At 56.2% G+C, this 26,798-nt stretch overlaps 9 protein-coding genes across 9 annotated transcripts; 3 read left to right on the top strand and 6 right to left on the bottom strand.

Annotated features, from left to right (window-relative positions):
- Nucleotides 1-1,449: 1,449 nt before the first annotated feature.
- IWZ02DRAFT_251403 (uncharacterized protein) lies at nucleotides 1,450-2,564 on the bottom strand. The gene is made up of 2 exons (XM_066763194.1): nucleotides 2,261-2,564; nucleotides 1,450-2,210 (listed from the first exon to the last, which is right to left on the bottom strand). The coding sequence occupies exons 1-2, from the start codon at nucleotides 2,274-2,276 to the stop codon at nucleotides 1,492-1,494; spliced, it is 735 nt and encodes a 244-aa protein (XP_066622916.1). The 5' UTR covers nucleotides 2,277-2,564; the 3' UTR covers nucleotides 1,450-1,491.
- A 1,440-nt stretch (nucleotides 2,565-4,004) lies between these two features.
- On the top strand, nucleotides 4,005-4,839 carry IWZ02DRAFT_450284 (uncharacterized protein). Its single transcript, XM_066767457.1, has one exon. The coding sequence runs from the start codon at nucleotides 4,187-4,189 to the stop codon at nucleotides 4,463-4,465; it is 279 nt and encodes a 92-aa protein (XP_066622915.1). The 5' UTR covers nucleotides 4,005-4,186; the 3' UTR covers nucleotides 4,466-4,839.
- Nucleotides 4,840-5,691: 852 nt separating this feature from the next.
- On the bottom strand, nucleotides 5,692-8,997 carry IWZ02DRAFT_251293 (CP2 transcription factor family protein-like protein). The gene is made up of 6 exons (XM_066763193.1): nucleotides 8,864-8,997; nucleotides 8,556-8,687; nucleotides 7,810-8,403; nucleotides 6,456-7,759; nucleotides 5,909-6,399; nucleotides 5,692-5,742 (listed from the first exon to the last, which is right to left on the bottom strand). The coding sequence occupies exons 1-5, from the start codon at nucleotides 8,875-8,877 to the stop codon at nucleotides 6,023-6,025; spliced, it is 2,421 nt and encodes an 806-aa protein (XP_066622914.1). The 5' UTR covers nucleotides 8,878-8,997; the 3' UTR covers nucleotides 5,692-5,742; nucleotides 5,909-6,022.
- Nucleotides 8,998-11,932: 2,935 nt separating this feature from the next.
- On the bottom strand, nucleotides 11,933-12,924 carry IWZ02DRAFT_251280 (uncharacterized protein). The gene has a single exon (XM_066763192.1). The coding sequence runs from the start codon at nucleotides 12,759-12,761 to the stop codon at nucleotides 11,976-11,978; it is 786 nt and encodes a 261-aa protein (XP_066622913.1). The 5' UTR covers nucleotides 12,762-12,924; the 3' UTR covers nucleotides 11,933-11,975.
- A 2,163-nt stretch (nucleotides 12,925-15,087) lies between these two features.
- IWZ02DRAFT_450272 (60S ribosomal protein eL29) lies at nucleotides 15,088-15,862 on the bottom strand. The gene is made up of 4 exons (XM_066767456.1): nucleotides 15,717-15,862; nucleotides 15,613-15,664; nucleotides 15,388-15,490; nucleotides 15,088-15,283 (listed from the first exon to the last, which is right to left on the bottom strand). The coding sequence occupies exons 1-4, from the start codon at nucleotides 15,721-15,723 to the stop codon at nucleotides 15,248-15,250; spliced, it is 198 nt and encodes a 65-aa protein (XP_066622912.1). The 5' UTR covers nucleotides 15,724-15,862; the 3' UTR covers nucleotides 15,088-15,247.
- A 43-nt stretch (nucleotides 15,863-15,905) lies between these two features.
- Nucleotides 15,906-17,216, bottom strand: IWZ02DRAFT_450271 (uncharacterized protein). Its single transcript, XM_066767455.1, has 2 exons — nucleotides 16,892-17,216; nucleotides 15,906-16,842 (listed from the first exon to the last, which is right to left on the bottom strand). The coding sequence occupies exons 1-2, from the start codon at nucleotides 17,072-17,074 to the stop codon at nucleotides 15,970-15,972; spliced, it is 1,056 nt and encodes a 351-aa protein (XP_066622911.1). The 5' UTR covers nucleotides 17,075-17,216; the 3' UTR covers nucleotides 15,906-15,969.
- Nucleotides 17,217-18,027: 811 nt separating this feature from the next.
- Nucleotides 18,028-19,610, top strand: IWZ02DRAFT_490137 (KH domain RNA binding protein; the record flags this gene model as incomplete). Its single annotated transcript, XM_066769637.1, has 3 exons — nucleotides 18,028-18,603; nucleotides 18,656-19,532; nucleotides 19,588-19,610. The coding sequence occupies 3 exons, from the start codon at nucleotides 18,028-18,030 to the stop codon at nucleotides 19,608-19,610; spliced, it is 1,476 nt and encodes a 491-aa protein (XP_066622910.1).
- An 830-nt stretch (nucleotides 19,611-20,440) lies between these two features.
- Nucleotides 20,441-21,511, top strand: IWZ02DRAFT_432691 (uncharacterized protein; the record flags this gene model as incomplete). Its single annotated transcript, XM_066766235.1, has 2 exons — nucleotides 20,441-20,526; nucleotides 20,695-21,511. 2 exons carry the CDS (start codon nucleotides 20,441-20,443, stop codon nucleotides 21,509-21,511), a joined length of 903 nt encoding a protein of 300 aa, XP_066622909.1.
- A 210-nt stretch (nucleotides 21,512-21,721) lies between these two features.
- On the bottom strand, nucleotides 21,722-26,698 carry IWZ02DRAFT_418864 (nuclear condensin-like protein complex subunit Smc4). The gene is made up of 4 exons (XM_066765816.1): nucleotides 26,278-26,698; nucleotides 22,309-26,211; nucleotides 22,119-22,244; nucleotides 21,722-22,055 (listed from the first exon to the last, which is right to left on the bottom strand). The coding sequence occupies exons 1-4, from the start codon at nucleotides 26,647-26,649 to the stop codon at nucleotides 21,990-21,992; spliced, it is 4,467 nt and encodes a 1,488-aa protein (XP_066622908.1). The 5' UTR covers nucleotides 26,650-26,698; the 3' UTR covers nucleotides 21,722-21,989.
- Nucleotides 26,699-26,798: the final 100 nt, after the last annotated feature.

Genomic DNA, 26,798 nt, shown 5'->3' with positions numbered 1-26,798 from the left:
CCCAGCGCAGCAGCAGCAGCAGCATCAAACAGCGACACGTCCTCCTCCAACGGCAGCAGCAAACGAACAAAAAAAAAACTACAAAATGTCGCGCAATACCCTTACTCCAACCTCAATTCCAACTTCAACTCCAAAAACTCCCAAAACTCTGGCGTTTGTCGTTATTGTCGTTGTTGTTGTTGTTGTTGTGGCGGTGGTGGTGGTAGTGGTGCTAGTGTAAGTGGCTTGACGGACAGACAGACGTTGATTTTGGCCTAAGCTACCCAAGCTACATGTAGATAGCCAGCGAACGGGTGGCTGACTCGTGCCCTCCCTCCCTCCCTCCCTCCCGCCCTCTTAGTCAGATGGATGGATGGATGGGCTGGGCCGACCCGTCTGGGGTGCCGAGGTTGGGTTGGGTTGTTTTGGCTAGCGGAAAGCTGACACGACCGCCTTGCTCCGCATCAGCTAAGAGGCGGATGTGGAGCTAGCTAGTTAGTGCTGAAGGAGATAGGTAGGCTTGAGGCAGGCATGGGTATGTATATCTGTGGACTGGACTAGACGAGACGTACCTACAGGCAGGACGAGGACGATGGCAACGACGGCGGAAGAAAGAAGCGTAAGTGTGTGTACAGAGTGCCGCGGCTGTCAAAAGTGTTGTCTCTTGTCTACCTATTTTTTGCATGTGTTTTTTTTTTTTTTTTTTTTTTTTCCCTCTCCATTCGCCCGTCGATGGTGTTCAGTTGGCTTGTCACGCTAAGCCAAGCCAGCCAGCCAGCCAAACAAACAAACAAACTAACTAACAAAGCGGCCTCCAAGCCTCCATGGCTTCCTGGCCTCGTGCATGCACTGACGCGGCGGCTGTGGCTGTAGTCGTGGCTTTCCCGCTTTCCCTCGACCGCTGCTCGCTGACCTAGGTAGCTTGCGCCACACCTACCACCTTCCTTGCCCTCCACATCCGCCGCCAACCTGACTCGACCTAGCGCGTCCGGAAGGGGCAGAAGGCTACTTGCTGACTGAATTGTTGTGCTCCATGCATACATACTCTAGTCAGTCAGTCGGTCGACGTCGAGTGGATATGGTGATTGGTGGTGGATGTGGTGGTGGTCAGACGAGGCCGGCCGGCTGGCTCCGTGCTTGGCTGCCTACCTATCTATCGCTGTGTGTGGCTCCTCCTTGAGCTGTGGGGAGGTATGTAGTGTTGTGGTGTTGTGGTGTTAGGTTGTGGCGCAGTGGCCCCGTGCCCATGCGCAGTGTGCGTGCGTACCTATGGCGCTGGTGCTGGTGCTAGTGCTGGTGCTGCCCCTCCCCCGCTTTCTTTCTTTGCTTGCCCTTCTAGGACGACGGCTTCCGCGCAATCGCGAAAAGAAAGGAGAGAAGGAAAGAAGGCAAGAAAGGGGGAAAGAGACAACGAACGAGACCAACTAGCCCCTTGGCTTCTTCTGTGGCTACCACGGACGAACCCAGCAGCAAACGTAATGTGGAATCACACGAACGAAAAGGGAAAAAGCGCTACAAAGCCGCACAAGGCCGCCACATCTCATTTACACGCACACAGCACAGCCCACAGAAAGAGCCCATGGAGCCCACCCGCAGCAGCCACACCACGCATGCCACCCTGCTGCCGCTTCTCAGCACAGCACCAATCAGCAACGCTGAGAAACGGGAGCCTAGTCTGCTCAAAAAAAGCTCATCCATCCATCCATCCATCCCACTTGCCCCATGCGGAAAGTGGAGAGCGAAGTGAGGGACCGAGATGTGGCGAAGTGAGTGTGGCGAAGAAGATGTGGCGACCTGCGCGCGCATCATTGCACCGCATGTGTGGCGGCGCGGCATTCGCTCCTCTTCAGAGCAGTGGGAAGATCTGGAAATTGAGATGGGCCGGCCGGTATGGCGCATGTGTGGCGGGTGGATGAGTACGCGGTTGGGATAGTGATGAGCATGGCAGTGAGCAGGAGAGCAAGCCGGATAGCGAGCCGGATACCCGTCCGTCCGTCCGTCCGTTCGTGGAGTAGGCGTAGACTCATGGGGTGATATGATCTGATTGGCGGGCCTATCCATGGACTGACTGACTGACTGACTGACTGAGTGACTGTGGCACAGACAGACAGACAGCTTGCAAGCAGTCAGAGTCTCCCGCAAAAAAGAGAGAAAAGTCGAGGATAGTGGTAACTGATGGATAGTGCAGGAGAGAGGACAAGCAACCCAGTCCAGCCCAGCCCACTCACGCACTCACAACATCAGCCAACCGCCATCACCACATTATCATCCACCTACGAACCAACCTTGTCGACCATGTCGAGATTAACGGGCCTCCCCGCCGTCCTGTGGTCCGTCCCAGCTTACTCCTCATTGGGGCAAGTTAAGGTAAGTAAGGAGACGAGCTCGGCAAGCAGGCAGCGAGAATATCCACGAGCATTGAGGACGGATTAAATGGACGGACACGACGCACGCGACGAAAAGGGACAGACGGTGGAGCATACGAGGCTGGGCTCTGGGCTCTGGGCTCTGGGTGCTGGGCGTTTGCCTGATGCGTGATGAGAGAGTACGATACTCGGGCGAGTGAGCGAAAGAGTGAGCGGTGATGGCAGACGGGGACAGCGACGGCGGCGCGGCATGGATTGCGCCTCCCCTTGACACGCGACGCATCCATTGCACGACAACGGTGTCCCAAACGGGATGAGGCTTGTCGACGATAGGTAACGACGGAAAAGAAGAAGAGGAGGAGGATGATGACGACAGAGGGACGCCACAGTCAGCTGCCTCATGCAGCAGCGGTCAAGGGGGATGTGAGTGAGAGCAGGGGGGAAGCTCCCGCCACACCTCACGCACTCACGTCGTCTTCTTTCGTCCTTTTGTCCATCAATCAGGTAATCAGCTGCCCGCTGACGACATCGGCGTGCGTCGGAAAAGCGTTGTCGCACCAATGCTTTGCAGCAGCAGCAGCAGCAGCTCGCCGGCTGTAGATAGATCAAACAATCTATGCCAGACGGCCAGAGGGCCAAACGCGTCCAGATGCGGGAATTTGCTACGTGCTTCGACTCTATTCTTTCTCTCTCCACTTGTTGCTGCCGGCGTCGCGTCTGCCGCCACTGCTGGAGATGGAGCTGGAGCTACGTGCATGTACATGCATGCAAGCCGGCCCGGTGCCCAGGTGACTGGACTGAGGTGGAGAAGACGGCGCCGTGGGATGGTCAGGTCGAGGGAGGGATGGGAGCGGGCGCTCATGCGCGTGGTTGGTTGGCTGGCTAGCTGGCTGGCTGGCTGGCTGGCGGGGTCTGTCGTTTGTGCCACCGGACCTCCCCAACGCGCAGGCATACATACACATACGTACAGATACATGTCAGGCGGAAGACTGGAAGCGAGCGAGCGGTTGCGGAAGCGGTCGCGAGAGAACCTCGAAGCCAAGGACGACAAGGAAGCGCGGCGGCGACGACGACGATGCGCCACATCTCTCACGCCACACATTCAACGCACTCGAGTACTCGAGTCCTCTTCCTCTTTCGTTTTTTGTTTGTCTTCCCCTGTCCAGCCAGATGAGGCGAAGGAAGCATGCAGGCTCCTCGGCGCATGCATGTAGATTGCGGCCAACGACGTTTGACGACGAGAGATCGAGACGTCCAAAAGAAATCGACGGCGCAGCGGAGTCAACATCAGCCGCGCACTACGGTATCTGCTCATCCGAGAGCCACAAAGAGGCGCCGCAGGGCCAACGCCCCCGGAGCCAGCTCCATCTCGCTCCAGCTCATCACAATCGCGAGCGAGTGAGCAAGCGAGGAGAGGAAAAAAAAAAAAAAAAAAAACCAAAAAAAACGAGCAGCAGTAGCGGCGGCGGCGGCGGCGGCACCACTGCGGTCCGCGGAAGAAGAAGGTGATCGCGATTGATGAACAAAAATAACAATTCCACCGCAACTACTGCACCGCCTCAAGGGTCATTTGGACGTGGCGACGCGGTCTAGACTGTCAGCGCGGGCTGGCGCTCGTCGACGTCGATTATTTGGTGAGAGAGAGAGAGAGAGAGAGAGAGAGAGAGAGAGAGAGAGAGAGAAAGGCAGAAGGCGTTTCCGCAACGAGAGAGGCAGGCAGACCGGCCGTCGGCCGCTAGGACCGGACGCGTTGGCGCGATTGGGCTAGTTGGTACGCGTTGTTGTTGCACGGCCACACCTGCTACACTCTCGCTCGCTTCACACACGGCTAACCTTTTTCGATGCTGCTATTGTTGCTGCAGCTGGCGGATATGCTTGCCCGCTCGCCCGCCCGCCCGCCTGCTCACCTGTCGACGCAAATCGGAACGTCGGCGCGTTCGGGGCCGGAGAGGGGACGGAGCCCACTTTTCGCCAGCCCGTCGGTGCGGAAGCGAAAGAATGACGACGACGACGACGACGACGATGATGATGATGATGATGAGCTCACGGACGCGGTGAAGAGAGCGACGGAGGTGAGCAGTGAGCGGGTAACAAAGGGAAGGAAGGATGATGAGCGATGAGCGGTGGTCGGTGCAGCCGGTCAACGGTTGGGCGCGGGTGGGGCGGGTGATGCAATGATCGCGAAGGGGCCGCGTCGGTCGGTCAGCCGAGTGATGAATCAATGCAGAGAGAGAGAGAGAGAGAGAGAGAGAGAGAGAGAGAGAGAGACGGAATTCACAAACAACAACAGTGTCTGGCAGCAGGTATCTAGGTAGCTGAAACGCTCGACAAAGGGGCCGGGGCCGTCGGTGTGTCGCGTTACAGACGCGCAGACTGGCAATAATCGTTTGCACTGCGACTGGCAGACAAGAGTGGTGGTGGTGGTGGTGGTGGTGGTGTTGGTGGTGATGATGGTCGACTACAGGTACCGTAGGTAGCTAGCGGCCGGGCCGGTGGATTGACGGAGGGATTGGATCGACGGCCGTTGGGCGCAAGTGCGGTGGCCGGTGCGGACTTGCGGTCGTCGGCGACACAGCGCAGGGCTCAGCCAGCGTCAGCATCCATCTTCGCCATTTCTGCTTTTCGTCTCTTCGACCGACGGCCTGAGCGTCGGCCACGCGTGCGCAAAAAGGTTCAAGGTTCCTCGGGAGGACTTTGGTTGTTCCGCAATTGACGTCACCCTGTGTCTAGGTGGTCCTCTGGTTTCTCTTACACGGTCGATAGAGCCAGGCTTCCACTTCTTTTTTCGCCGTGCCGTGGGTACGACTATTACACATGTCAAATCATATGGGGAGCCGTCATGGGTTGTGTATCGCAGCAGTCAGGTGTGCCATTTCATTTTTATTCTTCTTTCACCAAGCCTCGGCTCCTAGCTATGTAGGCAGGCCGCAACTTTGCACAGCAGCAAAGGGCTGTGGTGGCAATAATCAGAAGTAAAAGTGGTGGTAGTTTCGCAAGGGGATCGAACGAGACCAAGGAGATTGAATATTTGGGGCCAAACCAAGTCCAGGCCAAGCAAAAGTGGGTATCTTGAACTCGGGGACAGAAGAAGAAAATCGAAAGAAGTGAAGGCTATGCGGTGAAGAAAGAGAAGAAAGGGGGAATATACATGTACGATGTGATGTGGTGAGGTCGTTTCCCATGCAATAAGCAACAAACGGCACGTGTTATGAAACAATTAAACGCGGCCCATCCCTCCTATTCGTCCATGCAGGCAACAGACAGCTTGACAAATGTTGATGGCAAAGAGAGAAAAAAGACAGGGAAGAAAGGAAAAAGGCCCCAGACAGGTAGATATATAGTTGCACAAATTAAAGCCGATTTTTGAAAGAAGCTCGTACGAGAGCATGCATGCGCGCTACCGAGGCTAGCAATGAGCCACAAGCTACAACAATAATAGCATCAACAACAGGTGGTCGTTACCAGAAAGTACAGAGACAGCCGGGCAGACCAGTGATGAGGGGGTATCGTTGCAAAAGAAACTGCTGTCTCGTCGTGGTGCGCACGCGCGTGCAGGTACATACCTGGTCAAGGTACCGGAACGCCCGCTGCAACACACACACAACACCCAACGTCGTCATGAGTCGTGAGATTGTTCTTTTGTCGTTTCGTCTTCTTGCAGAGGCCGTGTCGCCTCGCTAGTAGTAAAGTCGCAGTTCGTAGCCCGAAGTCGTGCTCGATTCGACGGCGCCAACGTCGCCATCGACCTGAATGTCCGACGGTCCAGAGTCCCATTCGCGTTTCATTGGAGACTCGGCGTGGAGCTCCTGGAACTCAGCAACCATGTCCTGGCCTTCGGGAATCTCCTGGATCGTCTCGTCGTCGAGAAGGATGGGAAACGGTTTTGTTTCGAGGATGCGGACGGCGCGGATGACGCGGTTGGGGTCAACTTGACACTTGTTGGAAATGGCGTTGACGAGCTCGCGCAGACTCCGCTGCATCAGATAGACGGCGCGGTAGTAGCCGTCCTCGGCAGGCTTACCAAAGGCTCGAGACTGAATGTAGAGGCATGCGACTGCTGCCTGTCAGCATGTGACCCTAAACACCTTGGAAACGTTGGTGAAAACTTACCTGGCTTGAGAAGACGTTCAGGAGGAGATTGATACGAGTAGTCGACACCGACGGCGTCGATCCAGTCATTGAGGGCCTTGTCGCCAGTCTTCCTCTGCACCTTGATGGGCAGGTTGGAGGTGTGGCCGGAGAACGAGTTGAGGTCCCCCGTCGCTGTTTGAGGCATGTTGCGCCAATCGTTGGACGACATGCGCGACGGCGGCGGAAACGACTGGAAAGTCGAACCGCGCCGATCTCCCGAATTGACAGACTGCGAGCTTGGCGTGGGCGAAACAACTGAAGAGTTGTGGGCACTCTGCCTGTCCCACATGGTCGAATCGCCAGTGTCGACCCTCGTAAGCTCAGCGCCATCTCCCGAGAGGTGGACCGGGTGGAGATCCGGGTCGTCCAACTCCTCACCCTTGAGATACAAGACGCTGGCAGGCCTGGTCGAGGTAAACATGTCTTGCAGGGTCGCCAACTTGAGGTGCAGGTCCTCCTCTGCCGGCAGTCGAGCTCCGGTCGAGCTCGCCGAAGACATGGACCAGGTCCGCTTGTGCTTGGGTACCTTGCCTGGCCGCTCGATGCTGGTCGATCCCGACTTGGTGCCCGCGCTGCTGCGCTTCCGCTTGCCAAAATCCTTCATGCCAGACTCGACCTGCGCAATCTGCTGCTTGAGCTTGTCAATCGTCTTCTTGACGTGCGTGACGTCGTTGGAAAGCTTTCGCTCGGCTCCGTGGTCACGGAAGAGCTTGACCTTGCAGTAGCAGATTTCGGGCTTGGGGGGATCCGGCAGACCAGCTGCCTGGGTGTCGACCTGCTCCGTCTTTGCGCAGAGCCTGACGGGGATGCCCTTGACGCCCTTGGAATGGCTAAAGTCGGTTGACAAGAAGTTGAAGCGGACGGCAATGGCGCAGTCGGCGGCGCCATTCGCAGCCTGAGTCCAGGTCACGGCGAAACCGTCAAAGGATGCCGATTCGAGCTCCATCCTGGGCCTGGCTGCACCGTCACCTCCTCCTACTTGGGTGGGGTCGACGAATTCGACCGCTTGCAAGCGACCGCCGCGCTGGTGGGCTTCATTGGTGCCACGTCCTTCCTTCCAGAGCTGCCAGCAGGCTGCTGGTCGTTGGCGCTGCTGCTCGTCTTCAAAGGAGATGCGGACGTAGGTGCGGTACTTGGCAATGCCGCCGGCAATTGGCTGCACGGGTGCCGTGTCGATGATGGAAATGGAGTAGGCCTGGCCCTTGTTTAGATATGTCACTGGGACCTCGTCGGCGTGCTTGATCATTGCCGTGGGCGCATTGAGCGTGACGTGCCAGCGAAAGCTGTTTCGCGTGTTAGCTTTGCGCAGTCTACTTCGTGGGGAATGGCTTACTTTTCCAGATTTTGCTGGGGCGGTTGTTGTCGCAATTGCTCGGCAAAGGCGGGGTCGAAGGCAAGCACGGGAGAGCGTTCGTGCATTTCGACGTCGACGGGCATGGAGTCGATGCCGTCGGCCATGCTGTCCAGGGTGGGCTCATTGTGAGCCGGGGGCATGGGCTCAAAGTGGGTTGGTTGATGATGGGTAAAGTGGTGGGGCGCGAGAGAGGGGGCCTGGGAGATTTGGGGCGGCAGGCCAAAAGGGGCGGGATTTTGGAATTGCAGTGCAGGCGCAATTGCATGCTGGTGGAAGCTGGAGACGGCGCCCGAGGTTTGGCCAGCTTGGATGGCGCCCTCGGAGGTTGGCATGGACAGCGGGGTACCCAGGCCCATGCTGAAGCCGGGAGTGTGCAAGTCGCCAGCTTGGCTGTGGTAGAGGGTGTTTGTGCCACCAGGGGTGGGCGTGTAGTATCCCGGGGGTTGGTTTGCGAAATTGGCAAAGGCGAAGCTGTTTGGGTCCATCAGCGAGGGGGTAAAGCGCCACTGATCGGCTGGACCCCCCCTTGGGGTGGGATCCTGGTCCTTGAAGTCTTCCGAGTCGCCAACATGACTAGAGACGCGCGATTAGCATACGGATCATTCGAGGAGCGCGAACACAATGTGGCCCGACAACGACGAAGATCAAGTGGGTGTGGGATTCGCGCGCGCGGAGAATGACGTTGCGCGACTGAATCGCCGTGCGTGAGAGGGAGATGGACTAACTGGAGAGCGAGATCCAGCGCAGAGGCTGTGTTGTTTTGAGAAGGCGGCTGGCTTGGGCGAGAGGTGGCAGCAAGGTGAGGAAATGCAGCCTTGAAGCTCGCGAGAAGCTCGTCATTTGGTTTGTTGTTGGCCCTGGGGAAGAGGAAGAGAGAGACCAAGTCAGCGCAAACAGACCAACAGCAGGAAAAAAAAAAAAAAAAAAAAAAAAGTTCAAGTGGACGACGCGCAGAAGCAGAGGCAGCAACAGCAGCAACAGCAGAGCGACAGGCGGGCGCAGGCGTGGCAGACAAGAGGGGGCGAGTACTCACCGGTTGCGGAACATTTCTTCTTGGGCGCGGGCGGTGCTCGCAATCAACAAGGCAGAAACATGCAGAGAGAGAGAGAGAGAGAGAGGGTGTGTGTGTGTGAGGAGAGGTGGTGGTGGAGGAGGAGGAGGAGGAGGAGTAGTAAGAGTAGTAAGGTAGTAGGAGTAGCAATTCTAGCGCGGCTGGTGCAGGGCAAGGCTGTGGCGGTGTCGGCGAGGGTTCAGGCTCAGGTTGGGTTTATGAGGAGCACCTGGACTGTTAAGTCTTGGGGCGCCATGGCCGGTGGTGTGTGGAGGGGATGCATGATCCCTGATCCATGTGTGCCCAGCGGAGGCTCCAACGGAACAGCCGCCACATGAGCTTCCCTTCCCTTCCCTTCCCTGATCCCTCGATGGCTGCCGCTAGAACGACGACCACATAGCTGCGTTGGTTGATTCTCTGTCTCTATGCCGCGGCCGGCCGACGCTTTGCGACTGTTGGTGCTCTGTCAATTCGGGCAGCATTCGTTCTCTCAGTGCTAGCTATGCTGTGTGTGCTGTGGGCCGAGTGACAGTTGCGGAGATGACAATGACGTCGGCAGGCGCGCCATGCCCCTGCATCGATTCCGTCAAATCGGCGTCTGTGGATGGTGAAGTCCGGGTCCGGGTCTGGGTCTGGGCTGGAGTGGAGGTACTGTAGGTAGGCAAAAGAAGAAAAGAAAAGAAAAGAAAAAAAAAAAAAAAACCACCAAAATGTGGCTGGTGCTCCCGCGCTGCCGAATTTGAGGCGGCCATGTCAACAACGACAAGGACGACGGGAACATCAATTCAATGCGCCACTGAGCTGACCAGCCAGCGCCACACTCCATGGATGGAGCTGACGCGTTGTACTCCCGTCCGTCCCTCTCTGCCCATGCCGTCGCCACATTTCTCCCTCCCTCTCCCTCGCCCTCTCCCTCTCACCCTCGGCCTCTCGCTCCGTGCCACCACAGCTCTGCGTCGTGCTGTGTGTGCTCCTCTCCGGTCTGTGGGGGTCGTCGTCGAGCTTTGCGGGCGCGATGTAACTTCGCTTGAGCGCACGGCACATCTCGGCGATGATGCAACGGAACTGTGTGGTCATTGTGGGCTCTCCGTCTGCTCGTGCCCCGCCGCGACGTGATGTCCCTCTTTCGCTACGTCTTTTTTGCTGTGTGCAAAAACATCTCCCGCCTGGCCGGCCGCGTCAACTCTGTCTTGACTTCGGCTTGTTCCTGTCCCTGCAATCTGCCAACCACTAACGAGTAGCCGCCTGCGCAACCATCGAGCCCTTGGCCCTTCGCCAACGCCTGCACCCACTACCTACACCTGCACCACCTGCCTCCTCACGTGCCTCCTCTTTTGCCGCCCTGAGACAGACAAAAAAACATCCGCAATCGATCGATCGCCACCCACCGCATCGCAGAATCCCAACGACGCTTTGGTGCAACTCGAGTCCACCAACGCCCCGACCGCAGCAGCCACACCCTACACCCGTCAAATCAAACGCCCTGGAACGCTCCAGCCTGCTAACCGTGCTGTCTTCAAGGCAATCTCGAGAGGTAAAGAAAATTTCCCCATCATCGCTCCTCCACCTCAAAATCGGCCTTTTTGCCTTGTCAACACCATCCCTGCATTGCCCGCATACGCCTGCGGCCCCGTCAGTTTCCCCATGCCACGCCCGTCTGCCGCCGAGACGCACGCCATGCAATTGTCAAATCCGCCACCAGCAAAATTTACTTTTCCCGTTGCTGTTGGTGCTGCTGCTGAGCCATCCTTCTGCCGTTGTTGCTGCTGCTCGCCTGGGCCTGAGAAACCCTGCGCTCCACCGCATCCCTGCTGCTCTCGGCCCGCACACTATTCTTCTTTTCACCACATCCCACTGCCGTTCCTCTGTGACTGCCGACAATTGCAGCCGTCGTGCCTGCCTCGTTCTCCTTGACATTGACCCTCTGCTTCGTAACCGCAGTCACATTCTGACCGCCACTTCCACTTGTTGTCCTAGTGCCCGACCGCGGCGAAATCCTCGCTTTGCTTTTGGCCATGTCAGACGCCGCCGCCGCTGCTGCTGGTGTTGCTGCTGGTGCTGCTGCTGGTGCTGCTAAAGCATGACTTCCCCCGCCAAACGACTTTGACGCAGGACGGGAACCAGCCATTACCTTCTGTCCGCTCTGGTTGGCATGCCGGCCCGCACTCGTCGCGCTGCTGCCGTAATAGTCGAAACGATCGCTACTGCGCCGGAAGGCCGTCCGGTACGAACTGACACTAGACGAGAGCAGCGGCAGCATCTCACTACCACCACTGCCACCTGCCCGAGACATGATGGTCGGGCTACCACTGTTGACTCCTGGCGAGACGTCTTCTTGGCGCCTGTGTGCCCCAAATCCAACCTCCTGACATGGACTGGGTATTTTGGTCTGGATCGGCGCCCGCTCGCTGTCGTCTTCATCCTTTGCTCCCGTTTCTTCCGAGCTGCTGATGGACAGGTCGCTAGTGACGCTTCCACGCCTAGCCTGCGACAGTTCGGATGTTTGCCTTGGGCGACGCGGACGATCGCCATCATCCTGTGACTCCGCACTCGCCCGCGCCTCACCCTGCAATGCAGCATCATCTCCGGGAGCCCAAGAAGGAGGGCGGGTCGCATTCGCGTTTTGTTTCTCCCTTTCGCTGTCAGAAGCCTTCCTTTCCTTGCCGTCTGTCTCGATTTGTTCATCTGCATGGTCAAAAAAGGCAACGAGCCTGGGGAGGACACGCTCTGGTTTCAGACCGCGGTGAATACAAACGGCCGTTGCTATCTCCTTGATCCTCGAAAAGTCGCGTCCTTTTCCAACTTGTCAGTAGTGTTTTCGATATCAATTGTTCAGGCAGGCTATTACCTTCCGAATGCAGCCCAGGTTCATTTTCCAATGGCGGCAAATGGGAGCCGAGATGATTCTCAGCTTGTCCCTGAGGCGGAGTGCCCACCGGAATCTCACGGGGGCCAATCAACGACAGATGTCTGGACAGGAGGGTTTCTTTGTTCGAAAGCGACATGACGGAAACTGGAGCGGTCGGTGCTATTTTCGTTAGCTGTTAGACCAATGTTTTTGCTTCCAAGGCGGGGAGGAGCAGTCCTGCCGCGTCTACTTACCATCACCATCGGTTTTGGCACGGCCATGTCTTCCGTCGCTCGTCTCCTTGTTCTCAAGCCTGTGTCTCTCACCAAAACGCCTTTTGTTGCCTTTCCGTCCTAGCACGCTGTCCTGTCTCGAGGCCATGAGCCTCGACATGCCATTGTGCCCCTTGGCAATGACGAGCTCCAGCCTCTTGATCTCAGCCTTGTAGACCGCCGCTTCCTCCTGTTCTCTTTTCCTCGTCTCTCGCAATCTCTCCGTCAGCATCTCAATTCTCTCCTCATGTTTTTCCTTCTCCACGGCTGCCTTCCGACACCACTCGACGAGCGCCAGCACTGTTTTGTTCATGCCCACCGGCAAACCTTCAAACGGATCCTGGCAAAGCGTGTGGTAAATCGCGTCAAGAGCCGTCTCAAAGGCCAGGCCATCACCAATGCCACCACCAATGCCGGGGGTATCCAGGTCGTCATCGTCGAAACCCCATGCGTACGCGTCCTCGGGCGTTGGAGCTTTGCTGCTCGGGCTGCTCCTCATGCTGCTGACCCGGCCGACCGTGTTGATCGGGTTTCCCGAAAAGTATGACGAGATTTTCTTTCGAGGACCCCCTCCTCCTGTCCCAGCTCGAGCTGACCACAGGCCGGATGCCATGGGTGCGCTGGAGTCGGACGTAGCCGGCCGTGCGTCGATCGCGTTGCGAAGAGGGAGGTCAGATGGTGTTGGAGGGACCAGCGAGGGCGTGCGCGAGCGTGTTGGTTGCATCATTGTCTTGCGCATCCATTGTTGGATATCGGCCATGGTGCGGATGGCAACTTTGCGGTGGTTGATGGAAAGGTGTTGATTGCGTTTTTGTGGCGTGTGGATGAGGAGATATTGAGGCGCCTGTAGGGTGCAAGAGCAAAGGACAAAAAGAGCAGGAAGACTTCAGTAGGTGATCGGCTGGAGTTTGGAGAAGTGTGCGTTGTGGGTGTAGGCTGGGTATCGGGACGTGATAGTCGACGGAGAAAGCAACGCGTCTTATTGACTGAGCGTTAGCGGCACGTCGTCAGGACTGGATGTCGAGACACCTTGTGCCTGCAAAAGTAGAAGAGCAAGGTGCAAGAAAGGGTCGATAAGCCGTGAGATCAGAATATGTGAGTTCTTCTGGGCTGTCAGTTGAGAAGAATCAGTGTAGAACTGGCAACTGCGACAGATTCACAGTTCTCAGGTCCGACGATGGCACTTTTGCAGAGGCTGATGGACTCGAAAGTTGCAAAGGAAGGCTCGAGGTGAGTGGTTACTGGCGAAGCAGCAGGTGGAAGATGCAGCACAGCGCAGCGAAGCTTCCATAAGTGCCCGGTGCGTTCCCTGTTCCAACACTACTAACCACGGCCATATTCATGTTCAGCCGAAGTCGTGCTCACAGCGCTCAGACTGCAAGTGAAGGAAAATGCTGCGGCGCAAAATCTTGGTCGGTCTCATGAAGGCAGCTAAGGCGTTTGAGTGAGCAAACACACAACCACGGTACTGTTTATCGATGAGTCGCAAAGACAAAATCCTAACCTAGACGTCTACGTGACTGTGATTTCACACAGAGCCAGCATCACTCAATAAATACACCATTCGCCTGCCCATCAAGCAATTCACGCCGCCGTGTATTTTCACTTTGCCCTTACATACGCCCGTGGGACTTGTGTCCTGTATCCCTTCCCAAAAACGGCCCATATGCCTACTCACCTCAGCAGCACTACCCGCCAGACGTTTCTATGAGAGTGAATATAGACTCAAAAGCCCTCCGAAAGCATGAGCTGCCGGAGGCATCCCGCAACACCAATCATCCTCCGTTTATCAATCATTCCCCTCTCCAGTAGCTGTAACCTGACTGCGGGGCTAGCTTCTCATAAGATACTCCAGCAGCAAAAGGAGACTGCAACTAACGATGACAACAACAATGACAACAATGACACGGCTTGATCATAAACATAGCAATAGCTAGAAGGGTGATGATGGGAGTAGATGTGGCCAAGTGAATTTACGGGCTGGCTACCGACGACGGGCTGCTCCACTGCACTGCCATTTGTGACTCTTAACGTTGCTAAATTACGATTTTGACGGCAAGCTACCTTAGTACCTACACATCTCTAATCGAGAGCATTTGGATGTGTGTTGCGAAAACGCAAGTTGTTGATTTGCGACGGCGAGGACTAGAGCGAAGAGAGGGTCGGATATGGATGTTTGTGTGGTGTGCTATCACTTGCTTTACTTTGTTGGAGTCTAGGAAAAAGGGGAGGGAGTGCCTTAGACTCACAAGTTGGCGGCATCATGTCTCGTTTTCTCGTCTTATTGCAGTGTGTGGCTCCGGTATGAGCTGAGCGTCTGGCGTACATGGGTTGGTTGAAGTGAAGAGCAAATCTTTCTGCAAACGTCATGGCTGATGGGAATGACAGTACGGGCCTAGCAGGCCGCGTGTGGGGAATGGCAATATAGATGCTAAAGGGCACAAAGGCGCAAGGCCATGGCTTATGATGCTTTACTCCTCTGGAAAGGCTCTGTGAATGCGAGGGCGAGTAGTTGAAGTCGTGATTTGTTTGATGATGCAATAACCAGCGGGCAGGATGGCAAGGGTGGAGTGATTATAGTCGTTGTTCGGTGTATAAGCTGAGCAGAGTAAAACACGTGTGAGGCTGTCCACAGGTTCATAGCAACGAGAAGAATAGATCATTCAAGGCCAACCTAATAGTAGTGGAATTGACTTCATCTACTGGCGTTTCATTAGTATGCAGCACATCATGCAAAAGAAATCCTGCCTGAATATTGCTCACTCCATTGACCTTCTGTCGACTAAAACTTGTGATTCTGGCATGTAGCCCTTCGTCCATGCGCCTGAGCCTCATGGTGCAGAGATCAGACGTTTGGTATCGAAAAGGCAGTCAATCTTGGCACGAAAATAAATCCTTCAGCTGTCGTGCATGGAAGCGCGCGGAGCTGTACACACTAATGCCGTTGAAACGAATCTCCAAAGCCTCCGGACCTCTTTTCATCCACACCAAAACCATCGTCGCTTATGCATGTCCAGAAAAATTGGGCGAAAAAGGGAGCCGGGTGGATGAGCAACGCAAAAGGGCATCGTGATGGATCGCAAGGGTTCGGGATCGAAAGCCATTCCATTCTTTCTTTCTCTTTCCAGAACAGGCTGCTGCACCGAGTGTGACCCAGCTAGGTCAGAAACGCCAGTCAATCAGACCTTCGTGCCATAATAACCATTTGTCCGAAGAAACGTCGTGTACTGATCGCCTGCGCCCCGTTTATGCCGACTCGCGCTTGCCCTCCTTGACCTCCTTCTGCAAACGTCGAATTGTCATGTCAGCGGCCCCGCTCTCGCCAGCAATGGAATCTTTGTGTGTTCGGGTCTCTCCTCGTGGATCATCGGGAGGATTGTACGCACCAGAGCCCTCATGGTGCCGTGCAGCGCATGCCTGTGGTTCCTCCTGAACTTGGGGTCGACGCCCTTGAGCGAAGGGTAGCGGTGGGTCTTAGGCTTCTTGATGCTGTTTTTCCACCACTGTCAGCCGTCGGTTCGTTCTCCAAAGCTCGGACAGTGAGCAGAATGCTTCATGAGCGAGTCGCGGTGTCGTCCTAGGAAACGCGGCGGGGTCGGGGTAGGACGTACCCGTTCTTGTGGGCCTTCTTGGACTGGTTGTGCTGAGACGAGTTCTTTGACTCTGTAGAGCTATTAGCATTGAACGCAGGCAACATAGGAACGCTTCCACTCACTGGCCATGGCGACTGTGTTGCTGGTGCAGCGTCGTGGTTGGCTTTCGATGTCGTTGTCTGCGGCCGAAGATGGGCGTTGCGTTTAGCGAATATTCTGTGCGGGCGTCGGCTAAACTTTGCACGTGACGTGCGCCAAGTCTTCCAACGACCTCGTCAATCTGTGCAACTGGACTGGATTTCATCAGCGGACACCGACATGGATTATAATCGAGCGGAGTGCTATTTGGAAGCAACAAGAACTTGTTCATTTTATCTATTCCAAGTCTCTTCCAAAGTCTATCAAGCGCATTCTGCGAGCATCCCTGGGATGCAACTGCGCGACCTTTGCCCGGACCAGGAATCGCGCTGCGGCGGAATCGCGCTCCAAAACTACGTACTCACCTCCACTGGTCTGGCCTATCCTGGCGTCATAGAGGCTTTGGAGAAGAGATTGGACTTCAAGGGCGGCGGCCTCTCTTTCCGTGAATAGCATTGAATCAGTCTCGGATCCTATGCCCCAGATGTCTTCGAGGCGTCTCTGCCTCTTGTCCTCTACGGCCTGACCTTGCTTCAAAGACTTGGGCTTGCCCTGGTGAGAAAAGCCAGCCGCCAGCATTTCATTATCGACACTCAGGAGATGGCCGACAATTGGTCCTCCCAATTCTTCGGCCGCAACCAAGGGCGCCAGCTGGTCTTGGGTAAAGCTTTCGAGGGCGGTTCGGAGTCTGCCAATCTCGGAGCCGTAAGTTTCCTTGCGCTTGTGCATAGTAGTCAACATGTCTTGGGCGACTTGGGAAGGAGACCACGTCGATGTCTGGCTGTCCTCGAATTGGAGCTGCTCAATCTGACTTTCCAAACTCTTGGTGATGGCATTGGCGTCACGGAGGTTGCTCTCCTCGCAGTCAAGCTGGCGCTGCGTGTTGGCGAATTGCTCACGCGAGTCCTGGATGGCATCTTTGGTATCCTTGATGACCTGTTGGGTGATGCGCAAAGCGAGCAGCGGTGGCAGCACAGAAGCTGGGCTTGGCAGGTCCGGCTCGCGTGACGTCAAGCTGTCGTAGGCGTCCTTCAGGACCCGCAGTTGTTGGAGCTGCGTTTTAGGATCCTCGGAGCGAAAGTGCGCACTCGACGCGCGAGACTGGCGAAGCTGGGACCGGGGTTAGCAATTGCACAACCTCGATCCAGCTCGGTCGTACCTCTTGCAGCGCGCGCTGTTGCTCCTGGACGCGCTCGCGAAGCTCCTGGACGGTTTGATCCAGGCGCGCCTCAAAGGCATCAAGGTCGGATTGTCTCGGTCCGCTTGCATGCTGGAGGGAACGATGTGCATCCGAAGCATACTGCCGTATGTTTGGAAGCTCGTCGGCCTGATGAGAAGTCATGACGGTCAGCCAGGTCTGCCAGCGACCGACGCGTCGCGTCCAATCAGTGCAGGCGCGGCGAGAAGGGAGAGGAAGAGTGAAGTTGGTGCCCGACGCGTCCCCTTTGTAAATGGAAACAGGGTGCAGTGTTGACAGGTGCACCTCACCCTTCAGTACCTCAGCAAAACACCGGAAGTCGGAACGTACCGACCGGAGGCCGCAGTTAATCCGATCACGTGCAGGCAATCGGCGGCTACCTAGGCAAACAGCGCTCCGCACCTAATCCGCAATTCCCGCAGCTTCTGTCGCGTACAGCTTCTTGCCTGTTCCTCTCCACCACACGCCAACACCAACAACGGTTGCCATCGCCTCCATCCCCCGCCCCTTCTCTCATCGCTTCACTTGCTTCGCGCCATCAGTGTCCGGTCTCTCTCCCCCGTCTCCCGCCCTCACCGCAGGAAGCCGCTCTGGCGCAGTTGCTGGCGAGCTCGGATTCCTCCTCCTCCAAGACTGCACGCTGCAAGGTTTGCTTCTGACGGGCGCGCGTTCACTCCTCCATCATCTTCGTCTTGCTCCGGGCCCTGCATCCAGTCCCTCTCTCAACCTTCACCCGATACTGCCGCTTCACCACTCTTGGCACCTCTTTCAATTCACTCGCCGAGAGCTCCTCTCGCCCGATACACCTCTCCATACGCCGCACTACACGTCCACCGCACTCTGCACCATCTCCATCCCGGCGACTCCATTGCACCTTTCCGTCACCTCCACCAGCACACCATTGTTCCGATCGCCTACACCAGCAAGTTTTCCTTGGACAGCCCCCTGCTGTACGTAAATCGAGAACAAATACGAGAGACTTTTACCCACGGCGTTTGATCCCGTGTTCGTCCTTGGCGGTGATCCTCTGAAGATCTGAACAAGAATCAAAGCACACAAAAAAGTCTTTACTTGATTATAAAAAACAGGGCGCCAACATGTCTGCCTCTCCCACAGCCACGGCTGCGCCAAGTCAGAAGCGCCCCTTGGAGGAGCCCTCTTCACCATCTGGCCCGGGCGATCAGCCAGACGCAAAACGCCCCGCTTTGGACAAGATCGTCAAAGAAGACGCAAACGACGTCGTTCCTGAGGCCCCTGAGCCGGCTGCCATTCCGACTCTTGACGACAGTGAGACCAAGTCGCAGACCGACGAAGCCGCTCCGCTTTCTCAGAATGGCACATCCAAGGACGGCCAGGGCGACACCGAAGTGCCCGATGCTCCCACGACGGCTCCGAGCGTCCCCCCGGACACGCAGCCCATCTTGTCGACTTCCACGAGTAACGGTCCCTCTTCTGCTCAGGGCTCGGGCATTGGCCACCAGGACGAGTCGAACTGGCTTCACGTCCGTGCCATCATCTCCAGCGCCGAAGCTGCGACGGTCATTGGCAAGGGCGGTGAGAATGTGACGCAGATTCGTCGCATGTCCGGGGCTAAGTGCACTGTTAGCGACTACTCTCGGGGCGCCGTCGAGCGCATCCTTACCGTCAGCGGTCCTGTTGACGCCGTTGCCAAGGTGTGTACCGACGCCGGGTTGTTTGTGGCTGTAAACTAACCGAACCTCACAGGCATTTGGTCTGATTATCCGGACCTTGAACAACGAGGACATCAACTCTCCTTCAACCCCGCAGTCGAAGACGTACCCCCTGCGCCTGCTCATTCCGCACATCCTCATTGGCTCCATCATCGGCAAGGGTGGAGTCCGCATTCGCGAAATCCAAGAAGCCTCTGGTGCTCGCCTCAACGCATCCGACTCTTGTCTTCCCCTCTCCACGGAGCGTTCGCTGGTTGTCCTGGGTGTTGCTGATGCGGTTCACATTGCCACCTACTACGTCGGCAGCACCCTTGTCGAGCAGCTGACTGAGCGATTCGGAGGCCCGGCTGCTTCTGCCTACGCGACTCGTAGTGGTGGTCCGGCCGGCGTCGTCCCTGGTGGCATGCAGGTCGTTCCTTATGTTCCACAGCCAGCTGGTGGTTCTTGGGGTCACCCAGAGAACTTCCGCCACAAGGCGCAGGCCCAGAGGAATCCTCCCTCTGGCGGCTACGGCGGAGCGCCTATGCATGGCCAATACCCTCAGCAGCCGCAGGCTCCAGTGCACTACGGAGCCGGCTCACCACGTCACGCCTACACGGGCGCTGGCCCGCACCAGCCCCAGCAGTACGGTGCTCCCCACGTTGCCCAGCCTAGCCACGCTGGTCAGCCTGCGCAGCCTATGCAGGGCATGATGCCTGGCCAGCCAATCACCCAGCAAATCTTCATTCCCAACGACATGGTCGGCGCGATCATTGGCAAGGGTGGCGCCAAGATCAACGAGATACGTCAGCTGAGCGGTAGCGTCATCAAGATTAACGAACCTCAAGACAACAGCAACGAGCGCCTCGTCACCATCACGGGTACCCAGGAGTGCAACCAGATGGCGCTGTACATGCTCTACTCTCGACTTGGTGAGGAGTCCAAGAAGAAGTGAAAGCCGTCCTAAGGCTGCTAACGTCGCCCCAGAGAGCGAAAAACACCGTATTTGAGGGGTTTCTTACTCTTCTTCTTCTTCTTTTTTTTTTTTTTTTCCCCCTTGAATGGACGGAAATTCAAAATGGCTTCATTCGGCAAAAGTATGCCTGCAGCGGGCGTACGCACTTCAATTTTGTATCATGATTAGTCAATGGATGCTGGGCAGTTCGTGCTTTCAATTTCCTTCTGGTGGTTGCAACGGAGGCGTTGACTTGGGCCGTTACTCAGGGTCGTGTTGGACAGCCTTCTGACGTGCCTTTGCGCAGACTTTCGTCGACGTCGATCGAGATGCGGACGTGGAAACCTCGTTTCTCGCTCGAACTCGGCTCTGGAATAGCGAAATCATCCATTTCCCTCAAATGCATCAAAGAAGAATTCGGCCGTGGGGTCTGCGTGGGACCAGCGACTTCCGCATCCGGAAACTGCCACGGCCAACACAAACAAAGCGTCGGCATCGGGCAGTAGTTTGCGGCCATGCCAAACGGCGACTTAGACAATCTTCAAAGACGCGAACGTTGAAATCATCATATGATCCTTGCTTGAAATGACGAAAGCTGCAGTTCCCACCTCTGGCCCCGTTTGACTCCTTGATTGACGCTGCATGCCAACATGCCTGGCGAGACCAAGCAAACGCACAATTAGATATCCCCACCGCCAGGCTTTCCAAACATTCTCTTTTGCAAATCCTCTACTCCACTTCCTCACCTTTAGTGCTAATTCTCCAGAATCTGCGGGTCCCCTGCACATTGACGACAACCGGCGAGGACTTGCTACAACATTCCACCCACGACGACTCGAGCGCTTGCTCAATTTTCCCCCCAAAGACGACGACGACTTTTCCAACATGGCGACCGAAGTGGTCAAGCCGCGAGCCCACGGCTCATTCGCTCTCGCCGCACGCGCAAAAGACACTCGGCCATTCTCTCTACGGTACGTCAATGATGGTGAAGGTGGTGGAGAGACTTTCTGGACACAGGAAGCAAGGGGAGCGGGCGTGTGAATGCCAGAGCTGCATGACAGCGCACTTCCTCTATGCCCTGCCCCCCAAAACATTGGGTAGCATCGCCTAACTGACACCACACTCGTGGGAGTGTACAGAACACAATTCAAAACCTTTCAGACCATCTCGACGATCCTCGTGGGGCCCACGGCGCAGGCCTTTCTCGTGCACCGCGAGGTGTTGGCGCACCACAGCGCCTTTTTCGGAGCCGCGCTGAACCACACGTTCGCCGAAGGGCTGTCGCAAGAGCTGTCGCTGCCGGCCGAGGACGTGGGGACGTTTGAGCTCTTCCTGCACTGGGCGTACACGGGCACGCTGGACGACGTGTTCCAGCGGCAGGGCAAAGTAGCCTTCTACCTATTGCTGAATCTGTACGGGCTGGCGGACCGGCTGTCAGTGGAGAAGCTGCGCAACGGCGTGGTGGACAAGGTGGCCGAGCTGGCGGAAAAGAGCAACAGCGTGCCCACGCCGTCCGACACGTGCACGCTGTACGACGACATACGCGACACGGCGCTGCTGCGCAAGCTGGTGGTCGACCTGTTCGCCTTCAAGAAGACCGACGTCCTGCTCGCCACGCATCCGGACGACTGGCACCCGCTCTTCCTGCGCGACCTCGTCGTCCGCGTCAAGCGCCCCGAGCTCCAGGCCATGTCGCGCCACCGCCTCGTCGCCTGGAAGCCCGCCGCCTGGAAGGACACAAAGGCCTGCTGGGCCTGCCGCGACGTCATGCAGCCCAACCTCTCGGCCAACATGTGCGTCGATTGCCGCTACGTCTTTTGCCTCTCTTGCACCAATTCCGGCAAGGCTCTTTGCGGCGACGACGCGGCGAAGCTGGCTTCTTGCAAGCCTTGGGTCAGGGACATGTGCAAGCACTACCATGAGCATTCCGAGTCGCATCCGTGTTCGGAAAAGTAAGGGGAAGAATCCCCGCGCGCACACGCGCGCGTGAGTAGCGCGTCTGTCTGTTTTTGTTTGCTGCTTTTGGCGCCCTTGACCATGTGTACAGTACAACCAGCGGTCTGGGTAATGGGCACACGGCGCATTTGGATGTAGATATACCCTTTTTCCCTTTTCGGTCCACACTCACACACCCAAGGGGAGGAGTCATTGTCTTTTGTACCTAAGGCTGCGGGCAGATATCCGAATTCAAAGCAATCGCTCAAATTGAACAAAAGGCATAGTAGTATCAAACGGGCTAACTAACATACCCATCGCCAGCCAGCCAACCGAGACCTTAAACGCCGTATCATGATCGCCGCCTTTCCTTTGATCACCATAGCCCACCGCCGGCTGGCCCCCACCCACCATTCCTGCCCAAAAGCCGCCCTAATCCAACCAGCACTCCCCGCGCCCGCAAACTAAAACATGCAAGAAAATACCGTCCCGTCTGTCCCTAAGCGGCGCGTGGTCGCGCTCTCGCGACAATGTAATCCTTGTTTTCCACCGTGACACTCTTGGTCTGTCAAAGAGGGAAACGTTAGCGCGCCTTGTTGACGTAGGATGGATCGCCGAGAAAACTTACCATGTGGTTCACCTTGTAGATGCCGACCAATCGCACCGCCGACTCAAACATGTTGTTGCGTAGCGAAATGACGATGAACTGGGCATTCTTGGTGCGCTCGGAGATGTAGTTTGCGACAATCGAGATCTGCAGCACATGTCAGGAACTGGTTCATACTGTCTGGGAGCAGCGTGACAGGTAGGCAACTTACATTTCTGAAGTCTAGGGCTGCGTCAATCTCGTCCATGACGTACAGCGGCGTCGGCTTGTAGTGGTGCAGGGCAAACACGAGCGCCAGACTGCTCAGCGTCTTTTCACCACCCGAGAGGTTGGAAATGTTCTTCCAGCCCTTGCGTGGCGGCATAACGCTGAAGTTGATGCCTTCGGAAAACGGGTCCATGGTGTCGACCAGCTCGAGCAGTGCGTTGCCGCCCATGGTGATCATCTGGTACATTTCCTTGAGCCGCTGTCCAATGATGGTCAGACCCTCCATGAAGCCTTCCAGACGCAAGCTTCGCAGCTCTTCGCAGCGCTTCTTGTTCGTGTCGCGCTCGCTAACAGCCTGTGAGAGGTCGGCGCTGCGAGCAGCGTGCTCTTCGACACGGCGGCGGTACTCTGATAAGACGCCAAGCTCAACTTGGACGTTTTGTGTCTTCTCTTCGAGAGCAGCAATGTCTTTCTTAAGTGCAGCCTTGTCCATGTCCTGCAACTCGTCTTTTGTGTAGCTTGGTGGTGCCTCGGATTCTCCCTCTTCGCCAAGGTCACTGACGTTTGTTAGGGTGAGCTTGCCGAGTTTGTCTTCCCAATGCTTCAGCCGCATTTGATTCTCCTTGAGACTCTTCTTGTGTTCCTCGAGCTTGTTCTTCATCTCAATCTCGACGCCACGAGTCTCGTTCAACTCTGCAATCTTGGCGTCAAGCTCTGACTTGAGTGCCTCGAGGGCCTCCTTCCTCTCTTCAAGAGCATACTGCGCTTCCTCGGCTTGCTCTCGTGCACCGCTGGAGTCTTTCATCTGAGTCCGCATGTCCTCTTCCACCTTCTCCATCTCTCCTGCGAGATTCTCAAGCTCGGCTTCGGCTTCTCTATGCGCCTTTTCTTGCTTGGCCACTTGCTTCTGTGCTTTGGCTTTTGACACCTCGGCGCGAGACATTTCCTCCGTGAGTGTGTCAATTTGCTCCTTGAGCATGTCCACCTTGGCCTTTTGCGTTCTCAGTTTGATACCGCCGATTTCCATGATCTTGTCCTGGAGCGCCTTGATTTCTTCTTCGACAGAAGAGGTCTCCTCGTGGAGTTTGCCAATCTCTTTCTCCATGCTCGCGATGTTCTTCTCCAAGCTTGCCCTGCGCGCCTTGTCCGTCTTTGATGGCTGCGACTCGGCAGCAATGTCCTTGATTCGTCGCTTCAAATCGGCTTCGTTGCGGTCATAACTTTCCATCTCGAGCATGGCCTTTTGCTCTTTCGTTTCGAGCTTCGGAATTGTGTCGTTGAGCTTTCTCAAGGTCGTCTCAAGTTGCCTCTGTTCTTGCTGCAGCTCCTGCAGAGTCTTCTCAACACTGTCCCTGTCTGTCTCCAGCTTCGCGACCTGTTCCTTGGTGACATCGGCTGCCAATTTGGACGACATGGCGCCCTTGAGAACTCTGTTGCCACCACCACTCATGGTTCCAGATTTGTCAATGAGCTGGCCGTCGAGAGTGACGACGCGCCACCTCTTCGCGCCGTAGGCAATGCGGTTGGCTTGTGCAAGATCATCCGCCACCAACGTGTTCTGTAGAGCGCTGTAGAAAGCCGGCCTGAATCTGTCGTGCTTCGGCTTGACCAGGTCAAATAATCTAGGAGCATCTTCTGGTGTCTTGATCGGAGAGAGATCGCGTTGAGCCAGTCGGTCAAGCAGCATAAAGTTCGCTCGTCCAAGGTCGTTTTTGCGGAGGTACTCGATGCACTGCTCACCTACACCGACCGAGTCTACCACGAGGTTGTTTAACTGCGGGCAAGCAGTCGATATAGCCACGTCGTACTTTCCATCAATTGCTCCCAGGTTACCAAGACGACCATGGAAACCGTTGATGCGGCCCGACTCTTTGAGACGCATCAGCCCCGTGAGGACCTTGCCCTGGGATTGACTTGCGGAAAGGTTGGATCGCGCCTCATCTGCTCTTTGACGTGCTGAGGACAGCTTGGTACGGATGGTAGGCTCCTGCTCCAAGAGAGACGCCAGCTCATTTTGGACCTTCTTGATCTCCTTCTCGGTCCGCCGCTTTTCCGACCGACACTCCTCCAACTCGGCCTGTTTGGTCTCCTTGGATTCCTGGAGGGCGGCAATCTTGGCTTCGGTCTCTGCTATTGCAACAGCACCAGCGCCGTCCTTTTCTCTGAGGATGTCCAGCTCACTCTGTGCGACTGCCATGTTGGATTTGTGCTCGTTGATCTTGTCGTTCCAGGGCTCGAGCGACTTTTGCTTTTTCGCAATGTCATCCGAAATGTGCTGAGTCTTGCCCTTCAAGTTTTCGCGAATCTCATTGAGCTGCTCCTCCTCGCCCTCCATCTTTTCCCGCAGCTCTTCGATCTGGGCCGTATTTCTCTCAATGTCGTCATCGGCTTGTTGGATGTGAGTCTCGCCCTCGGAGACGCCGAACCTGCTCGTTTCAAGGACCTTTTGGAGCTTCTTTTGCTTGTTGGTAAGGAACTTCTTCTTCTCCTCGAACTTGACATTTTCCTTGTCAATCTTGGCGAGGTCTTTGAGCAGCTCCTGAGTTTGCTTGTTGAGCTTTTCGAACTCCTTGGCGCTGGTCTTGTGTTGCTTTTCCATGTTCTTAATTTCCTCCTGACGCCCCTGGTGTCTTTCGAGTTCCTCGTTCAGTGATCCTTGGATTTCATCAACTGCCTCTTGCGTGACTTGAATGTTGTCTTGGGTCTCGCTCATAAACAGTTGCCACAGAGCAGATTGCTTAGAAGCGAGCTCGTTCTCGTCGCGGACATAGGCCAGGGCTTTGTTCTTCTTGTCTTCCAGGCTGTCCTTCTCCCGCTCCACGTGCTGCACCCTATTGTGCTTTTCCTGGCAAACCTCGTTGAGCCTTTCGACCTCAGTGGCGGCCTCCTCGATTGGTGCCTTGTACTTGGATGTTCCGATAATGTCTTCCAAATACTCCAAAAGGCCGTCCTCATGCTCGTTGGGTGCTTTCGGCTTCATGGTGGCGATCGATTCAACCTCACCCTGCAAAATCAGGAAACGCTTATGGTCCAGGTCGATTCCGCGGTCCCGAAGCAGCGCTGTGACAACGGTGAAATTGGACTCTTTTCCGTTGACGTAGTACTTGCTCGAATTGTTCTTGAATGCCCTGCGAGATACTCTGAGGCCCGTATCGGGAACTGCTTCGCTTCCTCCGCCGGGAAGATCTTTGACTTCTTGAAATTGAACTTCGACCTCACAGTAGTCCAGGTTTGGATGACCCGCCGAGTTGTGGATCAACGCAGAAATTTTGCTCTGTCGCATCTTGCTTGCTCTGAAGCCAAAGACAAACAGCAGAGAGTCGATGACATTTGACTTGCCAGATCCGTTGGGTCCTACGACTGCCGAGAAAGAAGAGTGAAATGGTCCAACTTCTTGTCTGCCAGCATAACTCTTGAAGTTTGTCAAGACAAGCCATGTAATGACCATTCTTGCCTTTGGTGGTTGCGGCTCCTGGGACAAGGGTTGCGCAGCTGCTCTTGCCCTGGCTGCAATATCCATGGGCCTCTCCATCATGGCAGCCCGCGGGTCAATCCTGGCGGCCATCGGCGACTCGATCGGCGCCTGCGAAGCGGGCGGCACGGCAAGCTTGTCTGGTTGCGGACTTGCAGAAGTCTCACGCTTCGTGTTTTCGTGATTGTCCGCCTTCGCAGATTCTTGTTGTGGGGTATGGTCGGGCTTCTCGGAAGTTTCTCGCGCTGTCTTTTGTCGAGCCAAAGCTTCAGTGTTTTCCGAGTTTTCCTCAATCGACTGCTGCCTCTTCGGCCGAGGCGTCGCTTCTGATTGAAGTTCCGTCTCGTTATTGATGTTTGACGTGTGATCAAAGCTGCCTGTGATGTCGGAAAGCGGAGTTGCGCGGCTGGCACGGCGTGGTGTCGGCTCTGGCTCCTGGTAATGATGTTCAGTTAGAATGACTTGGACAATCGAATTTCATGCAAAAGAGGGACATTTTACATTTGGGGCGACCGAGAGCCTGCTCCGGCGACTCTCGCGAACATTCCGCCTGCCTCTCCGCGTGGATGATGGCTTCGTTGTGGATTCCGCCTCGGGCTCGACCGAGACGCGGTCTCTGCTTGGTGTAGCCATTTCCAATGGTTCGACCGATTGACTGGCTCTCGTTCGCCGTGATTTTGTCGCAGTGCGAGGGGCGACAGGAACCTCGGAAGCCTTTCGTCTTCTTGATGTTGTTGGCGGCGCGGGCGTGTATTCTTCTTCGCTGTCCTGCTGTGTTGTGTTTGCGTCTCCGTCGTCGGAGGATTCGACAATTGTTTGGCGGCGGGGTGCAGCGCGCCGCGACCGACGCGCAGGAGTGACTTCGTCGGCCATTATCGCAAAGTAGTTGCGCGCCTGCCCAGGGTTGGCAATGCGAGGTGCTGTCGGTAGGTAGGTAGGATACAAACAACACGACGGCTGCGAAGTAAACATCGGCGCCTTGGCGCGGCACGTGCGGGCGCGTCCCCCACATCCAATTCCAC

Source organism: Phyllosticta citriasiana (assembly GCF_038021145.1).
Source record: "Phyllosticta citriasiana strain CBS 120426 chromosome Unknown IWZ02scaffold_6, whole genome shotgun sequence".
NCBI lineage: Eukaryota > Fungi > Ascomycota > Dothideomycetes > Botryosphaeriales > Phyllostictaceae > Phyllosticta > Phyllosticta citriasiana.
This window is presented reverse-complemented; position numbering and strand designations above follow the sequence as displayed.